The 27,998-nt window shown below is 47.2% G+C and overlaps 1 protein-coding gene across 1 annotated transcript in view; it reads right to left on the bottom strand.

The window, feature by feature from the left end:
- LOC147109109 (cation channel sperm-associated auxiliary subunit beta-like) overlaps positions 1–27,998 on the bottom strand; it is a 556,551-nt gene that overhangs the window by 341,323 nt on the left and 187,230 nt on the right. The window contains exons 10-11 of the mRNA XM_086002719.1: positions 24,166–24,232; positions 7,155–7,207 (exon numbers count right to left, since the gene is read on the bottom strand). Of these exons, the coding sequence (XP_085858845.1) occupies positions 7,155–7,207; positions 24,166–24,232 (120 nt within the window). The remainder of the gene's footprint in view (positions 1–7,154; positions 7,208–24,165; positions 24,233–27,998) is intronic.

Here is a 27,998-nt window from a genome sequence, read left to right as displayed (position 1 = left end):
ATTGAGGATGGGGATATTCATGGAGCCTCCTTATTGAACCAGGGTTGGTCACCTGGCTTGATGGTAATGGTAGAGTGAGGGATATGCCGAACCATGAGGTTACAGATTGTGGAGGAATGAAATTCTGCTGCTGCTGATGGTCCACAGTGCCTCATGGATGCCCAGTTTTGAGCTGCTGGATCTATTCTGAATCTATCCCATTTAGCACGGTGGTAGTGCCACACAACACAATGGAGGGTGTCCTCAATGTGAAGATGGGGCTTCGTCTCCACAATGACTGTGCGGTGGTCACTGCTACCAATGTTGTCATGGACAGATGCATCTGCGACAGGTGAGGACGAGGTCAAGTAGGTTTTTCCCTCGTGTTGGTTCTCTCACCACCTGTCGCAGGCCCAGACTGGCAGTTATGTCCTTCAGGACTCGGTCAGCTCAGTCAGTAGTGGTGCTACCGAGCCACTCTTGGTGATGGACACTGGATTAATAGCCCAGTAACATTACCACTGTGCTACCATTCCCAATACCGATATCAATGGACTGGTCAGGAGGGCAGAAAGTGGCAAATGGAATTCAATCCGGAGAAGTGTGAGATAATGCATTTGGGGAGGACTAACAAGGCAGGGGAATACACAATAAATGATAGGATACTGAGAAGTGTAGCGGAACAGTGGGACCTTGGACTGCATGTCCTCAAATCCCTGAAGGTAGCAGGACAGGTAGATAAGGCGGCTAAGAAGGCATACGATTTACTTTTCTTTATTAGCCGAGGCATTGAATATAAGAGCAGGGAGGTTATGCTAGACCTGTATAAAGCACTAAATAACAACAAAAAACGCTGGAAAAATTCAGCAGGCCAGGCAGCATCCGTGGAGAGAGAAACAGAGTTAACGTTTCAGGTCGAAGACCTTTCATCAGAACTTTCGTCTTCGACCTGAAACATTAACTCTGTTTCTCTCTTCACGGATGCTGCTTGGCCTGCTGAGTTTTTCCAGCGTTTTCTGTTGTTATTTCGGATTTCCAGCATCCGCAGTATTTTGCTATTGTATAAAATACTAGTTAGGCCACAGCTAGAGCAATGTGTACAGCTCTGGTCACCACATTACAGGAAAGATGTGATTGCACTAGAGAGGGTGCAGAAGAGATTTATGAGGATGTTACCAGAACTGGAGAATTTTAGCTATGAGGAAAGATTGGATATGCTGGGGTTGTTTTCTTTGGAACAGAGGAGGCTGAAGAGAGATTTAGTTTAGGTGTATAAAATGATGAAGGGCCTAGTTAGAGTAGATAGGAAGGACCTATTTCCCTTAGCTGAGAGGTCAATCACCAGGGGGGCATAGATTTAAAGTAATTGGTAGAAGGGAGTTGAGGAGAAATGTTTTCACCCTGAGTGTGGTGGGGGTCTGGAACTCACTGCCTGAAAGAGTGGTAGAGGCAGAAACCCTCATTGCATTAAAAAAAAATACTTGGATATGCACTTGAAGTGCCATAACCTACAAGGCTACAGACCAAGTGCCGGAAAGTGGGATTAGGATGCATAGTTCTTTTTCGGCCGGCACAGACACGATGGGCTGAATTTTTTTTAAATTCATTCCTGGGAAGTGGGCGTCACTGGCAAGGTCAGCATTTATTGCCCATCCCTAATTGCCTTTGAGAAGGTGGTGGTGAGCCGCCTTCTTGAACCACAGCAGTTCTTGTGGTGAAGGTTGTAGCGGTTGTGTACAACTGAGTGGCTTGCTAGGCCATTTCAGAGGGCGGTTAAGAATCATCTGTGGGTGTGGAGTCACATATAAACCAGACCAGGTAAGGACGGCAAATATCATTCCTAAAGGACATTAGTGAACCAGATGGGTTTTTACAACAATCTGATAGTTTCATGGTCACCGTTACTGATATTAGCTTTTTGTTCCAGATTTATTTAATTAATTGAATTTAAATTCCCCAGCTGCCATGGTGGGATTTGAATTCACGCCTCTGGATCATTAGTCCTGGCCCCTGGATTACTAGTCCCGTAAGCTACCCACTATGCTACCGTTACCATCAAATGGCGTCCTTCTGTGCTGTAAACTTCTATAATTCTAGGATCCCTAGGGCTGGTTTCTCTGAGTACAGCCCACGATGGCATTGGCTGCCTCAGGGCAAACCAATCTTGGAGAGAGAAAGTCAAGCAGGTGCTATGCCCCTTACTTGCATATGCAAAGGGTCTCAACACCTGCAGCAGGTGTGGGTAATGGACGGCACTTGTTTGTCCTGACCCAATATGGCGGATGGCGCACTTCTGGTCAGAAGCATGCGCGTGATTCGTACCCACCATTTTGGGGCACTGAGCCCCAAAAACAGAGGTAGTGTGATGCAATTTCTAGGCCTAGAAGCAACGTTCCCTCTAAGCTGCACGGCTGCGCAGCTCTCTGCCAGTCCCCCGCAGCCTAGGACCAGCTTTTCCAATGTTAAATTTCGCCCATGCGCAAAACTGTGAATGGGCCGCACAGCCCCTTAAAGGGACTGTACACCCAAAAACATTACCTAGGAGCCTTGCATCATAGCTCCCTTCCCAGCATGAGAAGCGAGAGCTACTGCAGCAGGGAGACAGCTATTCAACACTTAAGTAGACAGACCAGCTACTTATGACAACAATAAGGGCAGCAGAGGGAAAATAAAGGAAGTAATAAAAGGATATAATTAAATTTATCAATAATAAATATTATCTGGAATTGTTAAAAAAGGAAAACATGCATCTATTCGTCTCCTATATCTGCAAGACATAAATGACCGAAGAGAAACTATTCCATGAACAGTGCGAACAATCGAGCAAGAAGATGTAACAGCACTAGCAGGGTAATCTTTTTATCACAAAAATATATGGATCTGTGGAGTACTCCTCTATGACGTGCAACTAGGACATGAGTTACCTGCAATTATTCACACTCATTTTCTCTTTTCAACACACTTTGCAAGGAAGCACTTGGGCCTCGATATTTACGGGGAGGCGGGAAGGGAGCGGGGGCAAATTTTAGCGGCTGGGAAACCCGAAAATATGGGGAAAGCAAAGGTCCTGCTGAATTTAACGTCAGGCCTCACTTGAATTATTTTTTCCACCCCCCTGGTATTTTAAGCCCCCCCCCCCACCCCACCGCTCGTGTTGGGGGGTTAAAATTCCCCCATTGGTCTATAATCAGCAAGTCCCTTCTTTGTGGGGAACTGCAGGTCCAAACTGGCACTCTAACATGCCATTGGTGAAGGAATATTTGCCTAGAAATTTGTGACTGCCACAAAAGCTGCCGGTGCCACTGCGGGCGGGTGTTAATGGATGCCAAAAATGGTGGCGCTGGCAGGACCAAAAAATTGGCGCTGGGGTCTAATTAACATTAGCCCAGTGCCTAACTCAATGTGCAATGCCGTCCTGGTACCGTTGGTCCCGGCAGGAAACCCCATTGTAGCATGGCAGAAGTGTCGTTGCAGCTTAGAACAGCCTCTCTGAAAGCGAGGCTGTCATTTCAGAAAGCATTGTTGGTTTATTAAAGGGGCACTGCCTTCTGAAATGAAAAAAATAAAATTGATGTACAAATATACAGTTTTTAGCTCTTACAGCTGAACAGCCTTCTGAAAAAAATTAACATGAAAAAGAATTCCGAAATGGGAGCCCTTCAGCTCTTAAAGCTGAATTCCCCTCCACACCTAAGAAAATGGGAAAGGTGCTTCAGCACTAACAGAAATGCCTCAGCAAGCCAGGGAAGGGGCACCCAGGGTCTCACATGCCAGTCCAGCTTTGTGCAGGGGGTCAACACTGCAAGAGAGGTCCTCTACCCACAGGGGCCAGGAGGCTCTCCAGAAAGAAAGATGTGACAACTAAAGTGATAAGGGACAGCATAAAACTAAAAAAAAGGGCATATAAAAGTGCTAAAAATAGCACAGATCCTGGCGAATGGGAAAGATACAAAGAACAGCAAAGGGTCACAAACAGATAGTAAGAACTACAAAAAAGGAGTATGAAAAGAAACTTGCAAGGGATATCAAAATCAGTATGAAGAATTTTTACAGTTACATTAGGAAAATGAGGGTTGTCAAGAGAAATGTTGGCCCCTTAAAAACTGAAAGTGGTGATGTTGTTAATGACAATGGGGAAATGGCGGACATGTTGAATAATTACTTTGCGTCAGTATTTACAGTAGAAGAAGAGGATATAATGCCGGAAATCCCAAAGAAACCAATATTGAATCGGCGACAGGGACTCAATAAAATTAACATAGGTAAAATAACAGTAATAAAGAAAATAATGGCACTAGAGCGACAAATCCCCAGGGCCAGATGGTTTCTATCCCAGGGTTTTAAAAGAAGTAGGTGAGCACATTTAAGAATGGCGAGAGAGGGAAACCAGGAAATTATAGACCATCTGTTGTGGGGAAATTGCTAGAGTCTATAATTAAGGATCGGGTGACTGAACACCCAAAAATTTTCAGCTGATCAGAGAGAGCCGGCATGGATTTGTGAAAGGTGGGTCATGCCTGACGAACCTGATTGAATTTTTTAAAGAGGTGACTAAAGTAGTGGACAGGGGAATGTCTATGGATGTTATTTATATGGACTTCCAGAAGGCATTTGATAAAGTCCCACATAAGAGACTGCTATCACAGAGTTGAGGGCAAATTATTGACCTGGTTAGGAAATTGGCTGAGTGGCAGGAGACAGAGAATAGGGATAATGGGTAGGTACTCAAATTGGCAGAATGTGACTAGTGGTGTCCCACAGGGATCTGTGTTGGGGCCTCAACTATTCACAATACCTATTAATGACTTAGATGATGGGATAGAAAGTCATATATCCAAAATTGCCGATGACACAAAGATAGGTGGCATTGTGGGCAGTGTAGATGAAAGCATAAAATTACAAAAGAATATTGATAGCTTAAATGAATGGGCAAAGCTTTGGCAAATGAATTTCAATGTAAGCAAATGCGAGGTCATCCACTTTGGACCTAAAAAGGATAGAACAAGGTACTTTCTAAATAGTAAAAAGCTAAAAACAGTGGATGTCCAAAGAGACGTGGGGGTTCAGGTACATAGATCAATAAAATGTCATGAACAGGTACAGAAAATAATCAAAAAGGCTAATGGAATGCTGGCCTTTATATCTAGAGGACTAGAGTACAAGGGAGCAGAAGTTATGCTGCAGCCATACAAAACCCTGGTTAGACCACACCTGGTGTACTGTGAGCAGTTCTGGGCACCACATCTTAGGAAGGATATATTGGCCTTGGAGGGAGTGCAGCGTAGGTTTACCAGAATGATACCCGGACTTCAAGGGTTAAGTTACGAGGAGAGATTACACAAATTAGGGTTGTATCCCTAGAATTTAGAAGGTTAAGGGGTGATCTGATCAAAGTTTTCAGGATATGAAGGGGAACACATAGGGTAGATAGAAACTATTTCCACTGGTTGGGGATTCTAGGACTAAGGGGCATAGTCTAAATATTAGAGCCAGACTGTTCAGGAGTGAAATTAGGAAACACTTCTACACACAAAGGGTGGTAGAAGTTTGGCACTCTCTTCCACAAATGACAATTGATGCTAGATCAATTTTTAATTTTTAATTGGAGATTGATAGCTTTTTGTTAACCAAAGGTATTAAGGGATATGGGCCAAAGGCGGGTATATGGAGTTAGATCGCAGATCAGCCATGATGTCATTGAATGGCGGAACAGGCTCGAGGGACTGAATGGCCTACTCCTGTTCTTGTGTTCCTATGTTCCTATGTGGGACCAGATCACCAAGGCCGTCACTGCCAGCAGTGTTGCCCCATGTTCCTATGTGGGACCACATCACCAAGGCCGTCACTGCCAGCAGCGTTGCCCCCACCACCTGGCTCCAGTGCCCAAAGAAGCTTCATGACCTCAGATCACTGGTCAAGGTCAGTGAATGCATCTTCAAAAGCCATCTCCTACCAACTGCATCACTAGCCTCACACACTTCTCAATGCATGATTCTCCCATCACTCACCTACCAACAATCTGTAGCAAACACGAGGCACATCTTTCATTCCTAGCTTCACCTCACCCCCTTGAAGGAGACAATGCTGGCCATTCTTGGCAGGGACATGGCTGAGCCCTTGGCCAGTAGCAGGCTGAAAGTATACAAGATCCTCATATGCTATCCTCCATCTCGCATGCACCTCTTGCTTTCCCGCCCTCCCCTCACCAGAACTCCACACACCCAAGAAATGCAGCCTGCCCAGCCAGTGGTTGACCAAGAGGGGGAGGAGGGTGAAGAAGAAGAAGAAAAAGAAGAAGACACACCATCACTCTATTTCATACTCCCAGCAACCAGCTCCTCAAGGTCGACCAGCAAGGCCATTTGCAGTGTCCCCCACTGAAGGTCAGCAGCCTTCCACCAGCCATGCTACAGCCATTGGGTTAGCACTGCATGACGTCAGTAGGATAGGCAAAGGCACACATAAGACAGACACTAAGGGAATGCACACGGGTGATGATTTCTTGATGTTATATTGGATGGCTAGATGTATAAAGTTGGATTGGAAATTTTGCTTTGTGGTGGCTTTTATTTCAGCACTGTGGCTAAGAGGATGCTGTGATGGTCAGTAACAGAGGGAAGGCAAGGTGTGGGACAAATGTTGAAAGTGGAATTGGGGTTGTGGTCCTCTTCTGCTTCGTCCTCTTCTGCTTCTTCCTCTTCTGCTTCTTCCTCTTCTGTGTCTTCAGCTTCCCTCTGCGAGCGGATGCTGTAAATCTGAAATAAAAGCATATAAAATGCTGGAAATACTCAGCAGGTCAAGCAGCATCTTGACCTGAGACGTGAACTTTAAGAGGTGCTGGCAGCGTCTCTATCAGTCTGCTGAACGCTGAATTTTCATAGCGAGCTTAGGACCCAGCGTTGAACTCAGTGCTAAGGGTTAAAGTGCGCTGAGGTGATGATAAGTCGGCATGACGTCTCCCTCTCTTTATTTACATTTCCAGGGCCAGCACTGCTGTCGGCAGCACTAAAGCCCTCACCAAAATGGCGGCCGCTGAGTCCCACACCAGAGAAGGGTGCTAGAGTGGCGGCTGCTATTTTTCGCCAGGATCGCGGCTGTAACACTTGGTGGTAACCGGCCCAATTTCTAGGCCATTATTTTTAAACTGCTGCATTTTAAATATGAAGAAAACTTACTTCACTTCCTTCACTTGTAAAAGGTAACCTCACGGTCATACTCAAATAATCACCTGAAAAATGCAAATAAAGACATTTTAAAAGTAACTAATTACAGACAAAAGATAAGAGAGAGATTTACAGAAAAATTAATCGATTTAAGTACATAACAACATAAGAACTAGGAGCAGGAGGAGGCCTTCAGCCCCTCGAGCCTGCTCCGCCATTCAATAAGATCATGGCTGAACTTCTACATCAACTTCACTTTCCCACCCTATCCCCATATCCCTTGATTCCCTTAGTACCCAAGAAACTATCGATCTCAGTCTTGAATATACTCAACGACTCAGCCTCCACAGCCCTCTGGGGTAGAGAATTCCAAAGATTCACAATCCTTTGAGTGAAGAAGTTTCTCCTCATCTCAATCCTAAATGGCCGACCCCTTATCCTAAGACTATGACCCCTAGGTCTAGACTCTCTTATCCTGAGACAATGGCATCGAGTTCTAGACTCTCCAGTCAGGGAAACAGCCACCCAGGATCCACCCTGTCAAGCCCTCTAAGAATTTTATATGTTTCAATGAGATCACCTCTCGTTCTTCTAAACTCCAGAGAATGTAGGCCCATTCTACTCAATCTCTCCTCATCAGACAGCCCTCTCATCCCAGGAATCAATCTAGTGAACCTTCGTTGCACCCCCTCTAAGGCAAGTATATCCTTCCTTAGGTAAGGAGACCAAAACTGTGCACAGTATTCCAGATGTGGTCTCACCAAAGCCCTATATAATTGCAGCAAGACTTCCTGGATGCGATATTGGGCTCGGTACCGCTACGGGTGCCATTCAGGGACCAAAATGACGTCCGATGCACGTGCATGCCTCAGCCACAAATCGCTCCTGATACCATATTGCTGAGGGCGTTAGCGCACGCCCACCTAATGTCCGCCGGAAGTATGCAGAGCAGGCAGATCATGACGTCAACCAGCGCTAAGCAGCAGGAAGGACACCCCACCAGCACTATTTAAAGGGATCATTAACTATTTACAGGTTAGTTGCTGGATGATTTCTTCTGGCTGTTGGTACGATTGTACAGGGCCAGAATTATTTTCTGAGGAAACAGCGGGTGGGTTGGAGGCATGGGGGGGGGAAGTGAAAGTTGAAAAATGTGAACCCCGACCCCAACCCGCCTACTTTCACCTTTCACTCAGGCGGGACGGGGGTGGGAGGGGTGGACTGCCAACTCACTGCCAAGAAGCGGGTTGGCAATTTAAATATTATAATGAGGCCTGAAGCCTCTACTTTAACCTGCTGTGCAGGTTTTACTGCAGACACTGGGGATCCCGGGACTCGGAATTCCTGGTGGCTGCAATGAGGTGGCCTCAGCCTCGGGAAGCAATGGCTGTAGGCTGTGAGGAGCAGGAGTGCTTCCTCCCGGCCCCCCAAGCTCCCCCACCATCAGCCTGGCTCTCCCTGGGGTTGGGGGTCGGACCCCCCACCTCCAGGCCTGGAACACCCCCAGATTGCAACTCAGCCCCGAGGTCGGGAATCGGACTCCCCGTCGCAACTCCCCCCCACCCCAAGGACAGGGATTGGACCCCCCCGGGCCTGGAACACTCTCCCCCCCCCACCCAAGGGAGATCAGAATCCCCCCCGGGCACTTACCTGTTGCTGCGGCCTCCTTCTCCGAGTTCGCCACACGACTGGAAGCCAGCCTGTCAATCAGGCTGACTTCTGGGTGGGGAATCCGCCCCTGACATGGCACGCACGCTGTGGAGTTAAAACCCCACAGCGTGCCAGGAAACTCAACCTTCCGGGTTTCCCGCCGTCTCCTGGGTCCACCCGCACCGTGCTTTCCATAGTTGTTTCAAGTTGCAAAAGTCTACAGGGAGTGATGTGGCAGATGCTGAAGGACTTTTTCCTGACTTCAAGGCTTCTGCAAAACTAGGTGCTCCCAGATATGGGTGCAGTAGTCGGCATTCCCCTTGGAATACAGCATGACTGGGTGAATGAGCAGAGGCCACGCAGAGAAGGTCAAGCTGCTAGAAGAGGGAGGAGGAGGAGTGAGCGAAGGGCTCTCAGAAGGAGGCCATATTGCCCAGGGTGTTCAGGGAGCAATTCTCCTACCTGAACCTCAGCGAGGAACAATGAGTGAGACATCTATGCTTCAATAAGGACATCCTCACTGAAATCTGCCATCTGCTGCAGCCACAACTGCAGCCTCAGAGCATGGCAAGGACCTCATTGCCAGTGGCTGTGAAGGTGACCGTGGTGATAAACTTTTGTGCATCTGGATCATTACAGCCTAGAGCTGGAGATATTTGCAACATCTCCAGTTTGCCATCCACTGTAGCGTAAGGGAGGTCACTGGGCTCTCTATTCAAAGAGAGCTAACTACATTTCATTCTCTCTTGCCAGATACCAGCAGGTAAAGTGAGCACGTGGCATTGCTAGGATTGCAGGCTTCCCCATGGCGCAGAGTGCCAGTGACTGCAAGTGCATCGCTTTGCAGGCACCAGATGAGAACTCTGCCATATACCGCAACAGTCCCTCAATGTCCAGCGAATCATGCAGGTCAGTGCCCGGTATCCTGGCGGCAGTCATGATGCCTTCATTCTGTGGCAGTTCACTGTTCCATCTGCATTTGAACCACCATGACAAACCAAAGGGTAGCTAGTGGGCAACAAGAGATATCCGCTGACGACATGGCTCATGATTCTGGTGCGCAACCCCGCACATGTGCGCATCATGCATACAATGAAAGCCATGCTGCCACACAAAATGTGATAGAGCAGACCATTGGTCTGCTGAAATAACACTTTCGCTGTCTGGACCACTCTGGAGGAGCCCTGCAGTACTCAGCAGAGTTGTGGTGGTCTTCTGCATACTGCACACCCTCGCTGGCATGAGGGGACAGCCCTTGCCACCAGCTATATGGCAAGCAGCTGAGGAGCAGGGGCATGAGGAAGAGGAGGAAAAAGAGGAAGAGGAAGGGAGGATGCAACCTAGACAGCCCCTTTCTGCCTGGGCTGTCTGTGAAGAACTAATTTAAGTGTGATACCAATAACCGCAACCCCAATTCCCCATTCACCACAGTCCCACACCTTCCCTTCCCTCTGTCACTGACCATCACAGCGTCCGCTTGCCCACAATGCAAAAATAAAAGCCACCACAAAATAAACATTCCAAACCAAATTTATAAATGAAACCCTGCCATATTGCATGCAAACATAGACTAATCACCTTTGTGCATTCCCTTAGTGCCTGTCTTCCATGTGCCTTTGCCTGTTCTAGTGCTCCTATGCAGTGCCATCACATTGGCTGCATCATGGCTGTTGGAAGGCTGCTGACTTTCAGTGGAGAACACTGCAGATGGCCTTGGAGGATAACCTCAAGCAGCTCTGGGCCTAGAAGCCCCGGCTGCGGACTGCAAAATCTCGGAATGGTCAGCAGCAGTCTGGGCTGGCTGGTAGACATAAAGAGCACTGGCAGAGTGGCGGGGAGCGAGGACGAATACTGTCATCCTGAGAGAGGACAGCACATTTGTGCTCCATGGAGCCACTGCCACTCCCCTGGGGCGGCGTCTCAGCAATCCTAGTAATCTGTTGGAGGACAAATTGCTGGACTGCTGTGACACCCTGCAAGCCCCTTTCAACACGATAACCCACAGCCATGATGGCAGCAGTCTGAGCTTGCATAGCAGCAAGTTGACCTTGCATGACAGCAGTCTGAGCTTCCACTGCAGCACTCAGACATTGGATGGCTGCTGCATGTGCTGCAATGGAAGTTGCAACAACAGCCATCAGACGCTGCATCATGGTTGGGTGCACAAGTGTGCGAATGGAGTTGGCCACCACTTCCATGCTGGAAAGGATGAGCTGCAAGCTCTGCGCAAAGTCCTCCGCCATGCTCCTTGACATTGAACACAGGCTTTCTGGCAGGCTTCCCAATGCACCAAGCATCTTGTTGTGCATACCCATCAGTGTTCTTCTGTAGGTTGCCCCATCGAAGTACTGATCTGAGTCCACTGCTGCGGAACCCGTGTGCTGTCTCGCCCTCCGGCGAGCTGACTCCTGCAATATCCTTGCCCACTGTTCTAGCTGCAGCGCATTCGTGCCTTGTTTCTCACCACATACAGATCCCGCCTCTAATCTATCCTCTATGAGACGCGCAGTGTCAGTATCTGAGCTGGTGGCTGCAAGTATGAAATCAAGTTTCAGTGCTGTGTGTCTTCATCTTCACTGTCTTGTTGGTGTTCCTCCACTGCCTGGCCAGGTTGCACCTCTTGGGTATCTGAAAGGAAAAAGGCACAAGGGTAAGGTTGTGGTGAGGGAGGGGGATGTAAAGTCCGCGCCTCAATAATACACGGACTTCGGGAGAACAGTTTAACAGGTACTTTACTGAACAAGAGGCAGCTTGAAACTGAAACTACAGAAGCCTGCTAGGGCCTTTTATACATGGGTGGTCACTGCCGGTACTGCAGTCTAAGACCAGTTATTCCCTTAAAGGTACATACACAACAGGGGACGTAAAAGGTGCATGCTTACACCATCTGCAGCTTGTCAATCAGAAGAGATTGTGGGATGAGGGGGAAGTGGGAAGTGAGAAGAAGGATTAGGTATGGAGGATACCATCATCTTCGATGCTTTCAGCCCTGCCGCTGGCCACGGCCTCAGGAATGGCCATTCCAATAATGGCCAGCACCGTCTCCTCTACATGCAGGTGCACCTGTCCCCCTCCGGTTATCTCCTGCTGTCTCTGGTTGTGTGCCACCTTGTCCTGCAAGAGAGAGGGAAGTGTGTCAGTGAGTGTCATGTAATCTGTTTGGGTGATGTGGCTGTCATGGTTGTATAGCTGGCAGTGTGTGCAAGCTGTGAGATGTGGGTGTGAGGCTTACAGCAGTGTTAAGTGTATGAGGGTGAGGTGAAGCTATAAATGTTAGGAATGAGTAATGCTTGATAGAGATTGTTGGTAGGTGAGTGATGGAGTGTGGTGATTTGACCAGTGGCTGAGGCTAGTGGTACAGTGGGCAGGAGATGGCATTTGAAGAAGCATTCACTGACCTTGACCATTTGTGTGAGGTCATTGAACTTCTTGCGGCACTGCAGCCAAGTCCTCAGGGCTTGACTCCTGGCATTGACCTCCATGGTTATCTGCTCCTCATGCCTTTTGACGGTGTGTCTGGAGGGCCTCTAGCCCTCCTGCGGAAATAGGACATCTCTGCTCCTCCCCATCTCCTCCACCAATACCGCCAGTGCAGCATCTGAAAACCTTGGAGCCTGCTCTATCCAATGTTATGCCATTACTCACTGTTTCCCAGGACAGATTCACTTCCAGCACGACTCCCAGCACCTGCTGCAGCCAAAATCCACCTCCCCTTTAAGAGGTGCAGGCTAGCTTTAAGCAGTTCAGGCTAGCTCTAAGTGGTGCTGGGAAGTTAAGATTTTGGTGATGCATGCAGGCAGTCAATTGTGCAATTAGCACTGGCTGCATGCAGAAATCATTATAATGAGCAGGCAGCACAAAGTTTACGTGCTGTCTGCATTTCAATCAATGGGCGCGGCTTAATCGCGCATCGCGATCACCGCACCCATTTTTGGGGGCTATCCAATTTAGGCCCCCCCCCTTACATTGATACTCCAACCCCCTTGCAATTAAGGCTAACATACCATTTGCCTTCCTAATTGTTTGCTGTACCTGTATGTTAACTTTCTGTGATTCATGTACAAGGACCTGCAAATCCCTCTAAATACCAACATTTACTAGTCTCTCACCTTTTAAAAAATGTTCTGCTTTTTCATTCTTCCCACTGAAGTGGATAACTTCACAATTCCCCACATTATATTCCATCTGCCACCTTCTTGCCCAATCACTTAACCTGTCTATATCCCTTTGCAGCTTCTTTGCTTCCTCCTCACAGCTTACTTTCCCACTTAGCTTTGTATCGTCAGCAAACTTGGATATATTATGCTCAGTCCCCTCAACTAATCATTGATATAGATTGTAAATAGCTGAGGCCCAAGCACTGATGTTTGCCACATTCCACTAGTTACACACTGCCATCCCAAAAATTATTTATTTATTCCTACTCTCTGTTTTCTGTCCGTTAACCAATCCTCAATCCATGCTAATATATTATTCCTAATCCCATGAGCCCTAACCTTGTGTAATAGCCTCTTGTTTGGCACCTTATCGAATGCCTTCTGAAAATCCAAATATGCTCCATCCACTGGCTCCCCCTTATCTACCCTGCTATTTACACCCTCAAAAAACTCTTAATAAATTTGCCCCTTCCATAAAACTGTGTTGACTGTGCCGAATCACATTGTGATTTTCCAAGTGCCCTGATACCACGTCCTTAATAATAGATTCTAGCATTTTTCTTATTACTGATGTCAAGCTAACTGGCATATAGATCCCTGATTTCTCTCTCTACCTCCTTTCTTGAACATCAATGTTACATTTCCTACCTTCCAATTCACGGAGACCATTCTAGAATATAGGGAATTCTGGAAGATCTAAACCAATGCATCTACTATCTCTGCAGCAACCTCTTTTAAAACCCTAGGGTGTAGGCCATCAGGTCCAGGGGATTTGTCAGCTTTTAGTCCCATTAACTTTTCCTGTAACTTTTAATTACTAATATTAATTCCTCACTCTCATTAGATCCTTGAGGCTAGAAATTCGGTATCACCCCAGTTGGGGAGGCTAAATTTTAAAAAGTTGCAGAATTAGCGCCAGGCACTAATCCTTCTGACCCCCCGCTAAATTGATTGTTAGCGCTCCAAGAAAGAACTGGAGCACTAAATCAAACGCTAATCATCTAACTTAGAGCGCTACACACAGAGAGCGGGGTTCTACCCGTAGAGTGATAACCAATTTCAGGTGCACTCCAATCAGGACTCATCATTCACACTGGCTCCTTCCAGTTCTTAAAGGGGATGTTCAATCATTCTCAACATTGCTGGCTCTGAAGGCGACCTTCAAGCAACTTAATAACAACACCTCTTATCCTCATGGCTGATCCCAGTCCCAGGGAGAGAGCTCGCCATTTCAGCGACCGGGCATTGCAGGCATTGGTCGCGGCAGTCGAAAGAAGGAGGGCAGTGCTGTTCCTGGCCACTGGCAGGAGGCTATTGCCCCAGGTCCTTTCCCACTTCCCAGCTCATTATACTGTCTGCATTCCTTGCTCCCTTCCTGCTCCCCTGCCCTCATCTTAATGTGAGTCTTGTGCCTTTATGCTTTCAGGTAATCAGCAACCAGCTGACCAGCCTGTCCTTGAGCCTTCCAGTGAGAGTGAGGTGGGAGAAGAGGAAGAGGAAAAAAGCACCGCGTCACTGCATGTCTCACTCATGGGCACAACCTCAGATACTGGAACTACGCGATCTTTAGAGCCAAGTTTAGTGGAGGGGTCTGCACTGGGTGATGAAACGGGGACGAGCGGGCTACAGCAAGGCCGGGGGAAAGCGTAGCTCGGGAGCCAGTTCCCCGGGGGGCAAGTTCGCACATGAGTTCTGCTGCAAAGGACCTTGATGGGGAGGTATTCACAAGAAGAGTGATGGGCATGCACACCAAGATGACAGGTGCAATAGCAAGGGTGCCCGAGAGCCTGTCAGCAATGGAGTCCGCCTCCAACATTGCACAGAGCTCTGCGCACACCATGGAGCCCATCCTTGGCAGTCTGCAAAGGATGGTGGACTCCCTGAGAGACCGTGGGGACCCAGACCTCATGTCGCATGTCATGGGCGATGTGGCAGCATCCATTGCAGCACAGGCGGAAACCACGCAATGTCTTAGTGCTGTAATGCAGTCAATGGTTGATGCCATTGAGTCTCAGACTGCTCTCATGCAGTCTCAGCTTGATGCCACGCAAGCTCTGACTGCTGCCATCTTTGCTGGGTTCACCACAGTCCACCAGGGATCTCACGGTGTCACAGCAGGCCAACAATGGGATGCTGAGATGCTGCCCCGGGGGGGTGGCAGTGTGTCAGTGGAGCAGGAACCTGCTGTCCTCTCTCAGGATGACAGCATTTCTGCTCCCACCAATGCCACTCTGCCATTGCCCTTGTTGCTGCCTGTCATCCAGCCAGGCCAGACTGCCAATGCCCAGCCTGAGGTGGTGCAGTGTACAACTGGGCCTTCCAGGCTCAGAGCTGGTCGAGGGCATCCTGCAAGGCCATCTGTAGTCTCTGGCACCGACACTCAGCAGCCTTCCACCAACCACTATGTGGGAGCAGTAGATTAGGAAAAGGCACTGTAAAGAGGGGAAGTAAGTGTTTGGACAAGTGTGATTAGTTAATATTGTTGTTGTATATGTTTACTGAATGTTGATAAATTTATTAATTGAATTTTGTAGAATTTGTGCTGTCTCTCATTTCAGCTTTGCACTGTGATATGGCTTGCGAAATGGACGGAATGATGGGGATGTGGTGGGCAACATATATGTGGGGTAGAATTATTGGAACTGCAGTCGGATGAGGTGGTCACAGACCGCCCTTACAGAATGCCAATTGAGTAGCTGCCTCCCTCACTGCTGTTCCTCCTCCTGTTCCTCATCCTCCTCCTCTCCCTCTTCCTCCTCCTGAGGTGGTCCCGCTATGCCTGGTGGCAAGGGCTGGCCCCTCATGATGACCAAGTTGTGCAGCATGCAGCACACCACTATGAAAAGGGACACCCACTCAGCCGAGTACTGAAGGGCTCCTCCCGAGGGGTCAAGGCAGTGGAACCATTGCTTGAGCACTCCGATGGTCTGCTCGATGATGTTCCTGGGGGCAGCATGGCTCTCATCATATGAGTGCTGGGCAGGAGTGTTGGTGTTGTGGAGGGGAGTAATGAGCCAGGTGGAGAGTGGCTAGCCCTTGTCTACGATCAGCCAGCCGCGAGCTTGACGTGGAAGCTGGAAGAGTGCTGGCACAGGATGAAAGCATCGTGGCTGCTGCCAGGATAACGGGCATTCACATTGAGAAGTCGCTGTCTGTGGTTGCACACCAACTGCACATTAAGTGACTGGTAGCCTGTGCGGTTACAGGTGATCTCAGGATTGTTATGCGGTGCCCGCAAAGCGACGTGGGTGCAGTCAATGGCGCCCTGCACCATGGGGAAGCCCGTTATCTTGGCAAAGCCACATGCACACTCATCCTGCTTCTCTCTGGTGATGGGGAAGGAAATGTAGTCCCTTCTCCTTCTGTAGAGAGCCTCTCTGACCTCCCGGATGCAGCAATGGACAGCGAACTGCGAGATGTTAGCTATGTCTCCTGCTGCAGACTGGAAGGATCTGCTGGTGTAGAAATTGAGGGCGACGGTGACCTTGACGCCACTGAGAGAGCCGTGGTGGTCCTGATCTGAGGCTGGAGGTCTGGCTGCAGGAGATTGCAGAGCTCTGTGACCACCTCCTTGCTGAAGCGGAGCCTTCTAAGACACTGCTCCTCAGTTAAATTTATGTAGAAGTACTCCCAGAATACCCTGGGAGGGTAAGGCCTCCTGTTGAGAGCGCTGTTGGCCCTCCTCCCTCTGGCCACATATTCCAATCTTTGTCTCTGCCTCCACTGCCTCTGATGTTGATGCTGGAGGGCGAGGTCAAGTGCCAGTAACCAATGAAACCAAGTATAGAACTTTGAAATCTTAGCAGAATGAAAGTGACAAATTTTTAGCAAGCAGAACACTCCTGAAAGTAAGAAATGTTTAACTCACTGAAGCTGAGAAAGCAGCATTGATTGGCCACTAAAATGAAAGTGGATGTTGATCCCTTTAAATACCGCTCCTACAGCGGCCATCCGAATGCATAACACCTCCTCTTCCTGCTGTTGTTCAGGCCAGGCGCTAAAGCAGGGGGGGGCGACAGTTTATTTTGCACCTGGGCCGTTAATGGGGCATTCCAAATGCATTGACATTGTAGGGGTTTCGCAAAATTCCCCTATTTTTCCCTGAAGATTGAAAATATTGGTCCACATCGTGGACGAAGAATTGGGTGATGTGACTTGTCTACAATGTTTTAAAATGTGCCTAGAACCACAAAAGACTGCTCTGAGATGGAAAGAACGTGGACAACACCGGACTCGTGGAGCTCTGTGGAAAATATTCACACACCTTAAGACAGTACTTTTATTAATAAAATTGTTCCCTGGAGTTTGGGCAATCACAAAAGGTTTTTAAAATGGCCACAGAAAGCATTGGCCAAGAACAATGGGGCTTGAAAAAAAAGCAGTTCGAGTTGTCTGTGAAAAAGTGGGAGGATACAGTGGCAGTCAAAGACCTGCCAATCAAAGGGAGGTTCCCTTCCGAAGCACTTGAAGTTGCTTATTGACATAAGAGATTAGCCCACTTGAGACTAACCGCAGGACAATCGAGTGAAACTGCTTCTGTTTACACAGCCATTCAAAGCACTCACAGACAATGAGATACTGAAACCATGGGACGGATTTTTAATGCAACAGTTTAGGAATTGAATGGGTTTTTGAAGCACTCATCATTCTGGACAATAGGGCAGTTGCATTCCCTTTTGTTTTAGCCCAGGTGAGCTCCGGATGTGGGCGAGAACATTTCGGCCCCACAGTGCAGACACATTAACCCATTCCAACCACTTTGAATCAACCAATCATCAGCGTTTCTCTTGTGTATTGGAACTTTGGGCGCGAATTTTGCAGACAGACTTTTCCAGGTATAAAGATAGCTCCTGAGAAGCTATCTCTCTCTCTCTTAGCTCTTACTTCGCTGGGCCACAGGTGAGCAGGGTTTCTGACTCCTCAGCAAGGCAACCTAGTAAGGAGTTAGGGGTGGTAATTAAGGGGGTATTGCTAAGATTGTTAAATTAACATTGTAGCCACTTACCCCTCGTTTTGCCGTCTGCCTTCCTCCATTTAAGCAATTTTACTGTAATTACTGTGTTCGTGTGGTATAGTTTCTTTTCACAGAATCACAGAATCACAGAAACCCCACAGTGTAATAAAGTTTGATTTTTCTCTCATCCAGACCATTTGTCCATTTTAATATCATTAATTATAAGTCCTTCAGTCAGAACTGGAAGGTGGGGTAGCGATTCGAAACCGCTGTTTGAAAATTGGTTTATTGGAATTTGGTTTACAGTGTAGCAGCAGGCTGCCTGACCAGGTGAATTACCGTAAACCAGGTAAAAGATTGGAATTGGTCAGAGTGCAGGCAAAGGCTGCAAGACCAGGGAAATTACCTTAAATCAGTTAAAAGATGCCCCCTACAACATCACGATCTGCCAGGAACTAATGGCCTAGGCGCTAACTGTCAGTGCCAGCGCTAAATCCCAGGTGAATTTCACGTGTGGTGTTGGATTTGCCGTGCCCCACCGCAAACCCATTAGCGTCCCATTAGTGCCCCCAGCGTTAATGGGAGGCGCTAACATGCCAAATTTCTCCCCCTTAGTTCCCCACAATTTCCGGTTCTTTGTGTTCACTACTGTGAAGACAGAAACAAAATATTTGTTTAACATCTCTGCCATTTTCTTATTCCCCATTATAATTTCTGCTGTCTCTGTCTCTAAGGGACCCACATTTACTTTCACTAATCGCTTCCTTTTTATATAATTGTAAAAGCTCTTATAATATGTTTTTATATTTCTTGCTAGTTTACTCTCGTATTCTAATTTCTTCCTCTTTATCAGTTTCTTGGTCATCCTTTAGCCATGGCTGTACCACTTTTCCAGTGGAGTTTTTATTCCTCAAGGGACTGTGGGGGAGAAATTGGGTGAGTAGCGCCACCTGTTAGCGCCTAAAGAGGCAGTCAGTGGCTGTAGCGCCACTGGCTGCGTCTCCCGCGATATTCAGTAGGGGCGCTAATGGTGGCGTTAGGCTTTTGCGCTGCGCCACCACCGATGACGTCATCGGTGTGCGCAGCGCCCCATTCGTGCCCCGTTCGCGATATTTGGTAGCGAACGCCGCACTTGCGCCGCTCACTACCCGCGCCCAGTTCACGGGGCCTTACTGTGCCGGCAGCGGCGCAAGTTAAGGTGGAGGTGCGGGGCGGCCGCTTTTTCGGCGGCCGCCTGCCAGTACCTCCGTCCCCGGCCTCCTAACCCCACCCCCCCCCGCGGCATTGCCGGCTGTTTCCCGAGAGCCCGGCACTTCTCCTTGGTGCCGGGCTCATTTGCCGGCATTCACGATCGGGGATCGCGCTGTTGCAGGCACCTCCCCCTTAACAGTGGGAGGAAGGCCTGCAGTACCGCAGCATGCCGTGCCGCAGCGTGTGGCGCTGCGGCACGTTGCGCTGCGATAATCAGTTTCAGTGCCCTAAGAGGGACGCGGAGCACCTCGAGCCTCGCCCCGTGTCCCTCGAGCAGCACTGAAACTGAATTTCTGGCGATCGGAATTACTCCAATCGCTACGCTAAATCCTGCGCTCAGGCGACTTTTGCGCCACTTTGGCGCCCCAACCCAATTTCTAGGCCTGTATATTTGTTAAGAATTATACATTTTTTCCTTAAATGTTTGCCAATGCTTATCTACCATCATATCTTTTAATCTAATTTCCCAATCTACCTCAGAAAAATAACCCCTTATACCTCCATAATTGGCTTTGTTTAAATTTAAGACCCTAGTTTCGTACTTAACCACATCACTTTCAAACACAATATGAAATTTTATCATATTATGATCACTCTTCCCCAGAGGATCCTTCATTATAAGATTACTAATTAATCCTGTCTTATTACACAATGCTAGATCTAAAATAACCTGTTCTCTAGTTGGTTTCTCAACATATTGTTCTAGAAAACTGTCTCGAATGCATTTCATGAACTCGTTCACCAAGCTACTTTTGCCAATTTGGCTTGTCCAGTCTATATGAAGGTTAAAGTCCCCAGGATTATTGCATTACCCTTATTACATGCTTCTCTAATGTCTTGATTAATACACTGTCCAACCCTATGATTACTGTTAGGGGGTCTATAAATTACTCCCACCAGTGTTTTCTGCCCTTATTTCGTAGCTCCACCCAGACGGATTCTACATTCTGATTTTCTGGGCTAAGAATCTTACTCTCTACTGCCTTTATCTCATCCTTTATTATCAGGGCTAAACCACCTCATTTTCCAGATTGCCTATCTTTTCCAAAAGTCAAGTACCCTGAAATATTTAGTTCCCAACCTTGGTCACCCTGCAACCATGTCTTAGTAATGGCTACTCGATCGAACCCATTTATCTTTGTGCCATTAATTCATCTTCTTATTACGAATGCTTCGTGCATTCAGGTATAGCGCCTTTAATTTGAACTTTTTACTATTTTTCCCTGATGTGGCCTTAGTTGCTAATGCCCTATTAACATTGTTAACTCTCTGTCCATTCCTGACACAATAATCTGCTTGATTTTACCCAAGTCACTACTCTACTCTACAGACATGACATTTCTCTTTAGACTTATAAATTGACCCTTACCTCCCTTCCCCATAATAGTTTAAAGCCCTATTTATCATTGTAGTTATTCGATTCGCCAGGACGCTGGTCCCAGCACGGTTTAACTGGGGTCTGTCCCAACGGAACAGCTCCCTCTTTCCCCATTACTGGTGCCAGTGCCCCATGAATTGAAACCCTTGCCTCCCACACCACTCTTTCAGACGTGCATTTAAACCCTTTTTGTTTGTCCCTATGCCAATTACCCGTGGCTCAGGTAGTAACCCATAAATACCTTTGAGGTTCTGCTTTTTAATTTGGACCCTAACTCCTCAAACTCCCGCAGCAGAACTTCATTCCTAGTTCTACCTATGTCGTTGGTTCCTCCATGGACCGTAACAACTGGATCTTGCCCCTCTTCCTCCAAGTTCTTCTCCAGCCGCGAGGAGTTGTTCTTAACCCTGGCACGGGGCAGACAACATAGTCTTCAGGACTCCCAGTTGCAGCTGGAGAGAACAATATCTGTCCCCCTGACTATACTATCCCCTACGACTACCATGTTCCTTTTCGCTCCCCCCACTTGAATGGCCTCCTATACCACAAAGCCATGGTCAATTTGCCGATCCTCCCAGAGAAATGCGGGTGTCCTCATACAGGAAACACAGATAATTAGCATGCAGGCCTTTATTGCAAGGGGGTTGGCGTACAAGAGTAAGGAAGTCTTGCTACAATTATTCAAGGCTTTGGTGAGTCCACACCTGGAGCACTATGCACAGTTTTCGTCTCCTTATCTAAGGAAAGATAAACTTGCCTTAGAGGTGGTGCAACAAAAGTTCACTAGATTGATTCCTGGGATGAGAGGGCTGTCCTATGAGGAGAGATTGAGTAGATTGGGCCTATACTCTCTTGAGTTTAAAAGAATGAAAGGTGATCTCATTGAAACATAAGAGTTTCTGAGAGGGATTGACAGGGTAGATGCTGAGAGGTTGTTTCCCCTGGTTGGAGTGTCTAGAACTAGGGGACATAGTCTCAGGATAAGGGGTAGGCCATTTAAAACTGAGATGAGGAGGAATTTCTTCACTCAGAAGGTTGTGAATCTTTGGAATTCTCTACCCCAAAGGACTGTGGATGCTGAGTCATTAAGTATATACAAGAATCATTGGCCCGTATTTTCTGATGCCTACGGGTGTGTACAAGCTGTGTACATACCCGTAGGGACATCGGAAGTGCCGGTTTCAGGCATGCGAAGCGCATGCGCTGAAAACCGGCATTTCCAATCTGTCAAGAATCCTCTTGACAGATCGGACGTCTGCCCTGGAGAAGAGCCTCTGCGGATGGAGAGTTCCGCTTTCTGCAGAACCTCCGCCTGCTGAAAACCCTTAGAAATCTTACATCTGGTAAAAGCAGGCCTTACGCCATAAGAGTTTAAAAAAGTAAAAAAAAATGTTTTTCACTCATTTATAATTTTTAAATACTTTTAATAAAGGTAAGTTTATTTTTAGCCCCGTAAAAAACTTTAATTATTTTTTTCAAAAAATTAAATTTTTGTTTAAAATATTTAATTTAATGTAATTGTAACTCATTTTAAAAGTGTGATGGTGTTTTTAAAATTTATTTAATGTTTAACTGTGTTTTTAAATATGATTCCCATTCACATGCTGTGGCTCAGTTCGCCTCTAAGTCAGAAGGTTGCAGGTTCAAGTCCCACTCCAGGGACTTGCGCACATGAAGCTAGGCTGACACGCTAGTGACAGTGGTGAGGGTGTGTCTGCACTGTCAGAAGTGCTATCTTTCAAATGAGATGTTCAATTGAGGCCCCATCTGCTTTTTCAGGTGGATGTAAAAGATCCCATGGCACTATTTCAAAGAAGAGCAGGGGAGATATCCCTGGTGTCCTGGCCAATATTTCTCCCTCAACCAACATAGCAAAAACAGATTATCTGGTCATTTTCACATTGCTGTTTGTGGGAGCTTGCTGTGTGCAAATTGGCTACCACATTACAACAGTGACAACACTTTATTGGCTGTAAAGTGCTTTGAGACGTTCGGTGGTCGTGAAAGGCGCTATATAAATGCAAGTCTTTCATACTTTTGACAGATCTGTGCATAGAGACCTGTCAAAAGTGTGAAGGGGGATTCCCTTCTTTGATTGGTTCCCCATGGCCCACGTGATCCCAGGGGCGCTTGCGAACCACATGCACCCCGGGATACCTGGGACTCTGCGCATTTCATAGTGGAGAGGCCCAGGATCGGAAGTCTCGGGACCTATGGAGCCAGCAGGTAAGTGCATAGATTTTTTCCAATCAGAGGCATTTGAATGTAGGAAGCCTCTGATCGGAAATTCAGGGCCATGTTCAAGTCTCTGGAGTCAGACCTGAACGCAGAACCTTCTGACTGGGGCATTGAACTCTGCCAATATCTATTGCCAGTACACAAACTGAACTAACTATTTAACCAAGACAAATTGTATGTGCGTGTGTGTCTGCGTCTGTGTATTATATTTAAATTAAATCTCTTAAACCAGCACAAATTGATATCCTGGCATTCACGACTGAATGGAAATGATGGCCTAGAAATTACTTTTGGCATGAAGGCTTATGTGGGCAATTTTCAGCGTTGTTCAACTGAAATTCAAAACAGGGAATGCAACCTTGCTTTAAGAGGTGATTCCCCACTTTAAATAGGCCTCAGGTGGCCCGCTGGGAATTGCGTGCGTCATGTGGGCGGGCTGCCCAATTTCTGACACGATCAGGTGGAAAGCCTGTCAATCATGTTGAAATGACGTCCGGGAGTTACGAATCGCCTGGTCCTTACATTTGCGACATCATGTGGGCATCCCGTTCACCCCAACCCCTCGTCCGTCCGATTCATGCCCCGAGTTAGAATCGGGGCTATAGTGTATGGACCAGTTGCTGTGACATCTATGAGACACAGCAACCTGAGATTGACAAGTTTATCAGGAAGGCTATCTCTATATAAAGAATCCAGATAACAGCCTAGAAATAGGGTGCACCCATTTATGGGAACGTGGGGGGCACAGAGAACGTTCCTTGCCTCTGAATGGTGAGGCACAAGGCGTACCGATATTGGGCCTCTGGCCTCATTTCCATCAACGCCTCAATTTTAAAATTCTCCTCGGGTTTAAATCCCTCTATGGCCTTGCCCCTTCCTATCTCTGTAACCTCCTCCAGCTCTACAATCCCGAGAACTCTGCATTCCACCAAGTCTGACCTATTGTTCATCACCCACTTCCTTTGCCCCACCATTGGCAGGCTTACCTTAAGCTGTTGAGGCCCTATACTCTGGAATGCGTTCTTTAAACCTCTCTGCCTCTTCCCTCCTTTAAGGCGCTCCCTAAAACAAACCTATTTGACCAAACATTTAGACACATTATAATATTGGCTCAGTACCAATTTTTGTCTGATTACGCTCCTGTGAAGTGTCTTGGGTCATTTTACTATGTGAAAGGCACTATATAAATGCAAGTTGATGTTGTTGTTGCAATACTGCGTCAAAAGTAGAGTACAACAAAAAGGGAAGATAATTAAATGCCTGTTTCAACTGTCAATCATACATTTTGTGATATTATATGTCATTGAATTTCAAACTACATTTTCTGAAAACTATAACATTTTCTCGAATCATAATAATCCTCCTTTCTAAAATTAAAACAAAAAAAGAGATTACCTGGAGTATTTTTTTCCTGTGTGATGCAATGATCAGTATACCACAATCTTATTTGATCACTATCAGACTGTTAAAAATGAAAAGTATTTTACTTATTTTGATTTTATTATTGATAAGTGAAACCAGATCAGGGATGGTACTATAAACTTATTCCTATTCCACTGCCTTCATTTTGCTGTGTGAGGACAAAGGTATTCAAAAGCATGTTTTAAAAACAATGGGCATAAAGATTCAATTATATTAATGCTAAGATCATGATTCATCAAGCAAAGGACTTCCAATGATGTCTCCCATACAGCTCTATTTCTGAAGGGCTCTGTGATTATGTTTTAATTTAGTGCCATTTAAGTATTTTGAAGGCTTTTGTTTCGATCAATGTTTTTGTTGCTAACCGCCCCCGCACCCCCCCCACCCCTGACTCTGAGCCTGTTGTGCTTCTCGCCAATAATTTGTCAAAAATGTGATGTTCTTTTTCTCTTTATATTGGCCTCAGATGCCTGTTCATCTATGGCCCGCCTGCTTTTGAAGGCCCCACTGTGAGGAACTCTGAAGCCTCTGCTGGTCCTAGCACCTCAAAATGAGTGCAAAGTTTGTACATACAAGGGGAAAAATTGGGTTGATCTGCATCTCTCATTAGCGCCCCCAAGGGGAATAATGATGGGACATTGTAACGGGAGCTTTACTCTGTATCTAACCCGTGCTGTACCTGCCCTGGGAGTGCTTGATGGGACAGTGTAGAGGGAACTTTTCTCTGTATCGCTGCAGGAATTCCCCAGGGCAGTGTCCTAGGTCCAACCATCTTCAACTGCTTCACCAATGACATTCCCCTAGCAAATCCCCTAGCGCTCGGGCGCGGTGCCGCTAACGCCTCCCACGAAAATTCAGCCCTGCGGCACGCCGCCGGCGATGATGTAATCACCGTGTGCAGCGCCCCGCTCACATGACCTTGGGTTGCACCCCCTGACCTATCGCTGGATGATATGTCCGACAGGATCAGGGTGCCGTTTTTGCAGCCGTGGTGGCGCTACTTAAAGGGCAGGTGTTGGCTGGCCATTCTTTTTGGCTGACTACCAGCACCTGCCCCCTTCTCCTTTTTTCTTCGGGGTGCTGGCCGCAATCGCTACCACCCCGCTCCCCGGTGGTCCAGCAGGGCCCTGGTGCACGCAGCGCTAGGTCCCTCCCCTTTAATCAGGGGAGGGAGGCCTGCAATGATGCGGCGCTACGTGCCAATGTGCATGGCACTGTTGCGCGTAGCACCGCAAAATTCATTGGTAGCGCCCCAAGAAGGAGGGGAATGCTTCCAATAACGCCCCGCCTCCTGCTTGGGCCACTACTACTGAATTTACAGTGCAGGGGTGCTAAGCTTTTTGGGGCAATAAAATTAGCGCCCCAGCGATGTTAGCGCCCCAAAGGAGGCGCCACCAAATTTTTCCCCCACAGTATTTAAATATATATAAAAATAAATATATATATTATATATATAGTTTATTGACTGGTCAGGTTGTCAGCAATCAATAGATGAAGCTCTAACTGCTGTAAAAGCGTGTACTCTCTATCCTTCCCTCACGACAGTGAGATCTCTGTTCTAACCCCCACCAAAAAGCAGCACAATCACTGCAAAAAGAAAACAAAAGAACCTATAGGTACAGTCTTCAAAAGAAGGAAAAGGAAAGAGAAAAAAGGTAGGTGGTGATGTAAATGGCATGGGAATAAAAGCTGCAGCAGAGAGATAAGAAAAAATGACAGTGTGTGAAATTAAAAAATTCTCAATAGAAAAAGGGGGGAATTCAACTCACGGCAGCCGGTTTCATGCTGGTAAAATGGACGCTAGACCAAGAACTTTTGCATGGGGATATCTCACACCCAACATCCACAGGAAGTGCTCCCAACACCATTTTGAGCCAGGTGCGCTTAATGAAGGTCCCTTGGCCTAGAAACTGGATAAGGCCCAAAAATGGGCGTGGGCAGTGCGAAGTGCAATGTGCCCATTCAAAGTAGTGCAGTCAGCATGCAAAATTTGTGCTGCCTGCTCATTCTAAAGATTGCAGCGCTGATCTCAGCACTAACCATGCTGCTGATTGGCTTAGCGCTGAACAGGAGGGCCAATATCAGGTGCAGTCTACTGGCCAATAATGTTTGGCCTAGGGTCTCTGCACTACTTAAAGGGGAGTTGCTTTGTTGCTGAAGCACCTCATTTTCAGTGTGGAAAAGGCCATGGCCCAATAGCCAAGAGATAGGGCAAGGAGATTTTCCAATGCAGCACCGAAGGCCTTGGCCCTGGGGGTTCAAAGATGCCAGGAGGACCTCTACCCGCAGGGGGGCGGGGGCAGGAGGCTTTCAAAGCAGAACAGCAGAAAACTGTGGGAGGAGATAGCTCAAGCTGTCAGTGTGACAACTGTTGTCTCCAGGATCGGGATCCAGTGCCACAAGAAGTTTAACGACCTCATACGAGTGGTCAAGATGAGTGAATGCATCTTCAAATACCATATCCCACCATCTGCACCACTAGCCTCACACACTGCTCAATGCAACACACCCCCATCATTGTTCTTTGATGTAATGTTTTCCTGACTGACCTGTTTGGACACCATTCACACCTTTAATTGCTGTGATTATCTCTCTGCCGAGGTGTGATAAATGGCAGTTAGAAAGATTACCTGTAATCATCTGGCATTATTCTCTGACTATATAATCTGTGTCTGTAGGCTCCACTTCACCTGACGAAGGAGCAGCGCTCTGAAAGCTTGTGATTTCAAATAAAACTGTTGGACTATAACATGGTGTTGTGTGACTTCTTACATGGATTGGAAGGTAGCTAATGTAACCCCACTATTTAAAAAAGGTGGTAGAGAAAAAACGGGGACTTATAGACCGGTAAGCCTGACATCGGTAGTGGGGAAAATGCTAGAGTCCATTATAAAAGATGTAATAGCAGAGCTCTTGGAAAACAGTGCCAGGATCAGACAAAGTCAACATGGATTTACAAAAGGTAAATCATGCTTGACTAATCTACTGGAATTTTTTGAGGATGTAACTGGTAGAATAGATAAGGGAGAACCAGTGAATGTGGTGTATTTGGGCTTTCAGAAGGCTTTCGATAAGGTCCCACAGAAGAGACTAGTGTGCAAAGTTAAAGCACATGGGATTGGGGGTAAGGTACTGGCTTGGATAGAAAACTGGTTGGCAGGCAGGAAGCAAAGAGTTGGAATAAACGGGTCTTTTTCCGAGTGGCAGGCAGTGACTAGTGGGGTACCGCAGGGATCGGTGCTAGGACCCGTTATTCACAAGATATATTAATGATCTAGACGAGGGAACTAGATGTATTATCTCCAAGTTTGCAGACGACACAAAGCTGGGTGGGCGTGTGTGCTGTGAGGAGGATGCAGAGAAACTCCAGTACGATTTGGACAGGTTGGGCAATTGGGCAGGTGCATGGCAGATGCAGTATAATGTGGATAAATGCGAGGTTATCCACTTTGGTGGCAAAAACAGGAAGGCAGATTATTACCTGAATGGCAATAGATTGGGAAAAGGGGAAGTGCAACGAGACCTGGGTGTCCTTGTGCACCAGTCGCTGAAGGTAAGCATGCAGGTGCAGCAGCCGTTTAAGGAGGCAAATGGTATGTTGGCCTTCATAACGAGAGGATTCGGGTACAGCAGCAAGGATGTCTTGCTGCAGTTGTACAGCGCCTTGGTGAGACCACACCTTGAGTATTGTGTGCAGTTTTGGTCGCCTTATCTGAGGAAGGATGTTCTTGCCATGGAGGGAGTGCAGCAAAGATTCACCAGACTGATACCTGGGATGGCAGGAATGACGTATGAAGAGAGATTGG

The sequence above is a fragment of the Somniosus microcephalus genome, chromosome 12, assembly GCF_052327205.1.
Source record: "Somniosus microcephalus isolate GS21.2 chromosome 12, FLI_Smic_1.0, whole genome shotgun sequence".
Lineage (NCBI taxonomy): Eukaryota > Metazoa > Chordata > Chondrichthyes > Squaliformes > Somniosidae > Somniosus > Somniosus microcephalus.
This window is presented reverse-complemented; position numbering and strand designations above follow the sequence as displayed.